General features: G+C 41.8%; 1 protein-coding gene across 1 annotated transcript in view; it reads left to right on the forward strand.

Annotated features, from left to right (window-relative positions):
• The window catches only part of adamts10 (ADAM metallopeptidase with thrombospondin type 1 motif, 10), a 41,921-nt gene extending 33,652 nt beyond the window's left edge, over nucleotides 1–8,269 (forward strand). Inside the window, exons 19-26 of the mRNA XM_061684046.1 lie at nucleotides 701–781; nucleotides 1,032–1,195; nucleotides 1,283–1,409; nucleotides 2,685–2,814; nucleotides 2,906–3,110; nucleotides 4,498–4,674; nucleotides 5,748–5,913; nucleotides 6,467–8,269. Of these exons, the coding sequence (XP_061540030.1) occupies nucleotides 701–781; nucleotides 1,032–1,195; nucleotides 1,283–1,409; nucleotides 2,685–2,814; nucleotides 2,906–3,110; nucleotides 4,498–4,674; nucleotides 5,748–5,913; nucleotides 6,467–6,576 (1,160 nt within the window). The 3' untranslated portion in view covers nucleotides 6,577–8,269. The remainder of the gene's footprint in view (nucleotides 1–700; nucleotides 782–1,031; nucleotides 1,196–1,282; nucleotides 1,410–2,684; nucleotides 2,815–2,905; nucleotides 3,111–4,497; nucleotides 4,675–5,747; nucleotides 5,914–6,466) is intronic.
• The last annotated feature ends 338 nt before the right edge of the window (nucleotides 8,270–8,607 follow it).

Below are 8,607 nucleotides of genomic sequence, written 5' to 3' on the forward strand. Positions count from 1 at the left end.
CCTTTCTCACCTCTCAGAGCTGCATAAAGAGGTTTCCTGCCAAGCCTCTCCTTCCCTCTTGTGGTTGAAGCACTGGAAGGAATTATTGTATGCCTCCATTTTCATTCCTTCATCCTCAAGTAAGACTAAAGTTATTTGCAGGGCTGCAGTGGCCAGCTTCCTGCCAGAGTAGAGCTGAAAAAAGCAAAGCAAAGGTGACGCCAGTAAAAGAAAAAATGAAAGGGACAGGAAAACAGATTGAGGGAATCAAGTGAAGAGGCGGTTTATTTTTATTTAGTGTGCAAAGGGCTAAGCAGGGCGGCTGAGACAGTCTGCCCGGGAATGTAGCCGGAATCTGTAGCTTCTGCTCAGTCCATCGGCATCCCACAGAGGTAAAAACTACTCACGCATCACCTCTCTTGTTGTCCAGAGAAGAGAATATTTTTTAACAGCTTTGACAGGATGTCCACTAAGTTAGCGTGTGTGGGTGCATGATCGTTTAGAATTATTTCTCGTTAGTCTATGGCCTTCAGTGGACTGTCAACATCAGGCAAGGATGTCGTTCTCACACTGTACAGGTGTATAGTTGAGATGGTGCAGAAGATCAAGTAAGAAATCTCTTTCCCTACTTATCAGTGCTCACAATACTGACTGGTATTGCAGGTTGTATGGTCCAATGTTAGGATTTGTTTGTAATTTGACTTCTGTGTTTATCTCTCAGGTTATGAAGAGGTCATCCGTATCCCAAAAGGCTCAGTGTTCATCCACATACAAGAGCTCAACGTTTCTCTAAATTACCTTGGTGAGATGGTACTTGAGTTCAAGTCATTGGGCTTTAAAAAGTTTAAAATCATGTTTCATAAGTCAAACACAAGAGTTACTTTATGCTATTTGAGCAAAGGTATTGGGACACTGGCCATGACACCCATAGGTTGCGAACATAAAAAAAAAAATAGAGAATTGGTCTCTTCTTTGCCGCTAGAATATCTGTGGGGCATTTCAGTACTGTACGTTGATTTGTTCCTTGTACTTCCCGCTCTTCTGTTTCGCAGTGCTGAAGAGTAAAAACGATCATTCCTTCCTCAATGGGAAGCTGGCTACTGACACACCACACAGGCTTGACATTGCTGGAACAACTTTCCACTACAGGCGGCCCACCGATGGGCCAGAAACACTTGAGGCTCTGGGACCAACAAATATGACCCTCGTTGTCATGGTAAGGACATCTGTTAACTAGATATTTGTTATGCACTTTATGCACATTAATAGATGAAAGTGGATGTTACTTTAAATCTGTGTGCAGGTAATGGTCCTGGAGGAGAACCCTGGAATCCACTATCGTTTTAATCCACTTGTCAACCGTGAACCATTGATTGGTTTTGCCTGGTACCACACATCCTGGTCACACTGCTCAGCTCTCTGTGCTGGAGGTAGACACGCACCTTACAACAAGCTGATATCTATTAGGCTTAAGGCTAAAGCTTTTTGATGGAAAATGATGCCCATAATGAAACATCTTCACATGGGGAAGTGATGCCTTGGGAACAATTTGTTTTGATTAACCTTTGCTCATTATTTATGTTTTTATTACTGTTGTTCTTTACTGATGTTAGAAGACCCAGTATTACGCAGTTAAATGGCCTGGAAATGTTTGCACGTGCATCATGGAAAATATCATTTATTTCATTCGTTCAATTCAAAAATGACACTCATATATTATTTAGATTCACTGCGCAGCTGATTATAGCTTACAGCGAACGGAAATCCACAATTCACCATCTCAGGAAATTTGAATATGACATAAGAAACAATCAAGATTATTTTTAATGTCGAAATTAGGTAAGGATTTGGGATTGTATTTTTCTGTGTTTATTGAATCTGTATAATATACTATAGAGTACGATTTTTATTTTTGAAATTGAACTTAAGTAAAGTAGCTTCGAATACATCTAGTACATGAACGATTTATTGAGATTTGACCATTTCTTTTAATGCCATGTTTCCATTTAAATAACAGAAGTCCAAGAAGTGACCCCTGTGGGACACCGAGTGATATGTGATTTACCAGATAGACCAAAACAAATGCTTTGGTATAACTAATGTTGATTTTGTAGCTAGAGTTGCTTGTCATTAACGCATCTGTTGCAGGAAAATGCAGCAGAAAGAAAAAATATTACACATAATAGAATGCATCCTTGTCTCCAGTGACAAGTGTGGGCACAGGGCTCATAAACTCATGCTGGCCCTTTAATAACACAAACAGGATAATAAAGCATACCTTGCTGTTACTGTGAAAGTTACTTACATTTCAAATGAATTGATAACACTTGCGGCAGCACGGTGACCGACTGCACATCTGCCTCACAGTTCTCAGCACCCATGTTCAAATCTGGCCTCGCCTGTGTAGAGTTTGCATGTTCTCCCCGTGCCTGCGTGGGTTTTCGACGGGTACTGCGGTTTCCTCCCACATCCCAAAAACATGCATGGTAGGTTAATTGAAAACTCTAAATTGCCCATGGGTGTGAATGTGAGTGTGATTTGTTGTTTGTTTATATGTGCCCTGCGATTGGCTGGTGACCAGTTCAGGGTGTACCCCACCTCTCACCCAGAGTCAGCTGGGATAGGTTCCGGCTCGGTACGGAAAATAGATGGATGATACTCTTGCTGAATGTTTTACATGCATCTTGTTTTGTCTCGGCCTTTAGGTGAGCAAATCCAGCAGGTGGTGTGTCGGAAGCTATCAGATCACTCCGCTGTTTACTACCACTTCTGTGACAAGAAGCACAAACCCAAAGAGAGGCGCAGATTCTGCAATACTGAGCCATGTTCCCCAACGTGGGTGTTCGGGGCACTCTTTTCATGTTGTTTCCGCTGTTGTATGGTTGTGTCAGCACAGTCTTGATATAAACATTATTGTCATGTCTAGCTGGTGGACAGGAGGGTGGTCGGAGTGCAGTCACAGCTGTAATGGCGGCCTGAGGACACGCGAGGTGTTATGTAAAAGGAGGATCTCTGTATCAGAGGAGAAGGTCCTGGATGACTCTGCTTGTCCCCCGTCACGCCCCTCATTCACTGAACCCTGCAACAACCACAGCTGCCCTCCCGAATGGATGGCCCTGAACTGGTCAGAGGTAGGCAGAAGGATTTGCTCCTGCTACTGGACAATTCCCCGGTTCACTGAGTTTGGCTCAACTTATGAGTTCCTTGTGGAAGCAGAAAGTGTTAAAGAAAATTAAATACACAAAGAAAGAACTCAAGGTACAGTATACAGTGTAAACTGTTTTAGTTTTAGTCTTAGTGACTGAACAATATACGGACGAATGCCTTAAGACAGACCTTCTTACGACATTCTATAAAATATCCATCATTATCATCCATCGTTTTCTATAGTGCTTGTGGTCATTGGGTCGTGATTGTGCTACTTCCTATCCTAGCTGAATTTAGGTTAAAGCAAGCTACAATCTGGACTGATGGTCACACAACCATTCCTAATCATATTCACAGCTATTCACAATTTAGACTCTTCAATTAACCAAACATGCATCTTTTTGGAATGTGGCAGGAAACCGCACAACTGTACCTGGAGAAAACACATACAAGCATGTAAACGTGCAAACGCCAGAGAGGAAGATTCGTACCTCACGTTTTCAATAATTCAGTGGTTAAACCACACCCCTTAGTTTCCTCTGAGCTGTTTTATTTTGACATTTAGGACATCTCTTGACTTCCGAACTTTGCGGTGGTAACAGTTTGTGGAAGAGCCTTTTCCGATGGCTTTTCTGGGGGATTGGGCAAACATACTTCAACACCGCGTACATAGTCTTCCCAAAGGAATGGAAACAATGGGGAGACCAACTCCATCTTCCCCTTGAAGACAATGACGAGGTGTCTCAACACATGTGTAACATGGGGAATCACGAAACTATTCTTCTCTCCTGAGTGCTTAGTCCTAAAATGGAGTTTTCATCAACAATCTCCTAATAACACTAGGTTGAGTTTGCCTGCACATTCTTATCTACAAATGAACATATCTAGGTAATTGTCCTGCTAAGTTTCTAATTAGCTGTTTAGCTGAAATATGTTTACCACCATGTAGACACACCCCTGAATGTCCCTTGATGATGGGGATGCTTGTTTGCCAGTCAAATACTGTTTATAATCTCTTGTTACATATGTTCACTTTGTTTCTGTTCCCTACATTATAACTACAACACCATGGCTAGTAAACGGACTACCAACTACTATTATCGAACAAAGCTTCATCGTTGCACAATTTTTTAAATGACGTTTGACATGGTGTAGCTGTCTTTTGCAAGAAAACTAAGGCGCCCGCAAACGAAATAACTATATCCAGCTGATTTACTGAAACAGAGCAGGCTTTAGACAGTATTTTTTTTTATACAGCTGCTGCCCTCTTTTGAGTGCACAAAGCCTTGTGTTGATTGTGACCGCAGTGAACCCCGTGCTCATTTTTTTCCCTCTTCGCTCTCCCTTTATCCTCGTGTGCTCCGCCTGCAGTGTACACCCAGCTGTGGTCCTGGCTACAGACACCGAGTGGTTTTGTGCAAGAGCGGGGAGAGTGGAGACACACTGGCAGACACCAAGTGTCCCAAACACGGCAGACCCACCTCTAGATTGCGCTGTAACCTGAAGCGATGCCCTCCACCTCAGTGGGTGATGGGCCCTTGGGGAGAGGTAAATAAATCTGTCACCATGCAGCCAAAACCTCTGACACCCACTAAAAAGCCTCACCCACTCACCAAAAACCTTTCACATACACCAAAAAACTCACTCATGCTTACCCAAAAAACTCCCACATCCACACAAAAAAATCACAAAAAAACAAAAAAAAAACCTCTCACACCTATCAAAAAACGTATCTTATTCACCAAAACCGCTTTTACTAAAACAAAAAAACCTCAAGCACACAGAGAAAGACATTTTCTGTGTGAGACTTTTTTTTGTGCAACTCACAGGCAAAAACGCAAGAGTCAAAAATTGTGTTTTAAAAGGAAACTCGACTGTAAACAGAATCTGTCTTAAATCTCAAATGCTGATTGGCTCTGCCATGCAATAAGTTTCTCCCTTGGTCTGTTGCAACTGTAACATGGGCAACAGTTTTTTTGGGTGTAAATGTGATGTTTTTTGGTGAACGTGAGAGGTTTTGGGGGGGTGAATAAGAGATTTTTGTGTGACTGACAGTTTTGTTGAGTGTGAGAGCTTTATTTTTTCATGTGACTGAGAATTTTTTGGGTGAGTGTAAGAGTTTTCTTCTCGTGAGTGACAAGTTTCTTGTGGTGTGTGAGAGGTTTTTGGGCTGAGTGTGATAGTCTTGGTCAGAGTAAGAGGTTTTTGGGTGTGAGTGAGAGTTCTTTGGGAGAGTGAGAGTTTTTTTTGGATTAAGTGAGAGTTTTTTTGGGTTAGTCTAAGAATTTTCTTTGTGTGAGTGTTTTCTGCGGAGTGTGAGAGGTTTTTTGGGGGAGAGAGAGTTTTTTTGGGGGTTTATGTGAGAGTTTGTTTGGGTTAGCGTGAGAGTTTTCTTTGTGTGAGTGTTTTCTGCGGAGTGTGAGAGTTTTTTTGGGTGAGTGAGAGGTTTTTTGGATGATACTAAGAGTTGTGTGTGTGTCTGTCTGAGGTTAATATTATTTTGGCCCATGCGGCACCATATACACATTTGCAACTTTCATATAGCACATACTGTACAGTATTTCACCAAGCAGTGTTACTGTGATCAGTGGTTGCCATGTGTTGATGTTTTTGTCTCGCAGTGTTCTGCCAAGTGTGGACTGGGTCAGGAGATGCGATCCGTGCAGTGTCTGACCCACATTGGCATGCCATCCAACGAGTGTCTGGAACACCTGCGACCAGCCTCCATGCAGCAGTGCAAGAGCAAATGTGACCTCATTCTGCCCATCAGTACGGACAATCCTGAAGGTTGGTGGTCAAAGTGAACCAAGCCAGCGCAACGCATCAATGAATGATAGATTTAACTGGCTAAATTATATTGTTTGCCGTTGTTTTTTTGTTTGTTTGCTATGTATCAAGGCACTGAAACATGTCCAGAGCGATTATATGGATCTGAACATGTTTCAATCCCTTGATATATCTATCAACTCCTTTACAAAAAAAAAAAAAAGTCAAAGCGAAATCTCTGCCTCAAAGCTTCGTAAATAAAGTTACTGTAGACGCATGCATCACTCATGCATGTAAAAATAAGTTGGCGCGATTGCGCGAATGTGTCTACTGCAAAGCAAAACTTGCTTACCACAGCAGCATGTCTGTGATCGCCAACACAAGGTAATGTCCTGATTCTACAGCTTGATTACTTACAAATGAGTTAACCAATAGTTTACCTTCTTGTCAAAGGTTATTATTGCCCTTGCATTAAAAAAAAAAAAAATGATATCTTGAATTTCATGCACAATACATATACAGTATATAAATACAAAGTTCTAAAACAATTGCATGTGTGTGTCCCCCCCTGCAGAGTGCAAAGATGTGAACACTGTGGCCTACTGCCCCCTAGTGCTCAGGTTCAAGTTCTGCAGCCGGCCATATTTTAGACAGATGTGCTGCAAGACCTGCCAGGGACACTGATCTGGACCGGTGAACCTCACAACACCCACATACTCACACACACTCCCAAAATGAGCCTTGTGGCAGCAGCCTGAAGGCGGGTGAGGTTTGGATTCTGCCAGACACCCAGGGGTGCCTGCACAGTTTCGAGGGACCTCTCAGTGGCCAGAGTCCATGTGAGAGCAGATCCCTCCCCGAGCAGTCTGAGCTGAGTTCTACATTCCACTGGAGGGAAGGCTGCTGAAACCTGCCCTCTGTTGCAATATTTTTGGTGCTACTTCTGCAGCCGTTTCTTGGCCACAGGACAGTTTGCGGTGTTCAGACGGCCACTTTGTTTGCTATGGCCTCAATGTAAAGAGGTCGTATTTAAAAAAAACCCACTCAGTAAACAAAAGGAACCTCCATGAAAAGGAATATCGTATAGTATGGAAGTTTTTGTCTAAGTTACCTGGTAGTTGTTACTTGACCACAGTGTTTTCTTCTTCTTCTTGCTAATAGTCTGTTATGTATATCTAAGCGTTCAAGTCAGTTGAGCAGTATTTGATTTGCACAAAGTGTCATCAGTCACAGGACTTGTACAGTATACAGTACAATTGTGTTAATAATTTGAAATGCTGAGTGTAGAGAACCTGCAGCATTCATCGTGCGCTTGCCATCTTTTTGGATTCTTATGTTCTATCAGCTCTCTAAAACAACTTCATGCTGCACAGGACAGAAAGCCACATTTGTAGCATTAGCAGCTAACATTTGATAGGATGCAATTTTGTGTTGCAACTGCAGACTTTGGCAGCTTTGAATGAAATCACCCCACCCAAAAAGTCAAGAAGCCCAATCCTGTGCTGAGACACACTGTTTTTGTTACATTGAACCACTTGCTCGACAGTTTAAGTAACTTTAAATATAAGTGGAAATTCAGTGTCACAGTAAGAGAGCCATTGTGACTCATTGTCTAATTATACACTGTTTCCTCTTTGGGTTTGCCACATGATTAATGATCATCATTCAACCTGGACAGAAGAATTCTTCCATACATGATGGAAATCTACTTAAAACGTACACTATACAGACAGACCTCTTAGTCGTGTATTAATTATGCATCTTTACGAGTCATTTTCCCAATATTTCCCAGATTGGCTATGTGTTCCAGTACCGCTGTCCATAGTGTGATGTTGCAACTTGATGCCACACACACACACACACACACACACACACACACACACACACACACACACACAGTCACTTACTTGGCGCTTCTTCAGTGTTTCTAATAACTGTTTCCAAACTGTCATTAGTGGTATTTGGTTTATTGCCAAGTTTTTTCTTGTGTTCTGTGTCACATTTGTGGAAATGCTGCTAAGAGAGTCGCGACCATGTCTGACAGCATCACTCTGCTTTGTATCCGTCTGCTGAGGCCTTCACACGCTGAATGCAGTATTCATGCATTCATGGTCCTTTTCTTTATTGTGGTGCTTTCTTACGGAAGGGTGCTATTGATTCATTGCTATTATTTGTGTCCAAGTTACCATTTTCTCCAGTTTAATCATATATTCACAAATCATTCCCCATCCAACCAGAAAGGATGTATGAAGGACCTGTTTGAAGTTAAAGAATGTCTCAGAATAGCAGCTTCTTCCCAATCTGCCCTGTACATTGTTTTAAAAAGGAAATATTAAACTGATTAAACATGGAGCATTGTTGATTGAAAATTAGCTATCTGTGCTATGATTTGCTACATTATTAAATATAATTATTTATGAATGATGTGTGTCTTCACTTTTACTGATGTGGCTTGGTAGAATATTACTGATTGTCACCTCGTCCAAAAAAATCATCTTCCCTTTTTGTGCGAATCATACATTTATCTGCATGTAAAACTCAATGAAAGATATGCCCATAAACATAATTGAATGAGATCCAAAAATGGAGCTGTATTCCCCAAGCGGAAATTGGTTTGGGGCCCGTCACATCTGCTTGACAACTACAGACGAAAGCGTAACATTTGTAAATAGGAAATAGAGAATTCTGTCTCGCAGGACTTGAGTCGAGATCCGT

This window comes from Phycodurus eques, chromosome 8 (assembly GCF_024500275.1).
Source record: "Phycodurus eques isolate BA_2022a chromosome 8, UOR_Pequ_1.1, whole genome shotgun sequence".
In the NCBI taxonomy this organism is placed as follows: domain Eukaryota; kingdom Metazoa; phylum Chordata; class Actinopteri; order Syngnathiformes; family Syngnathidae; genus Phycodurus; species Phycodurus eques.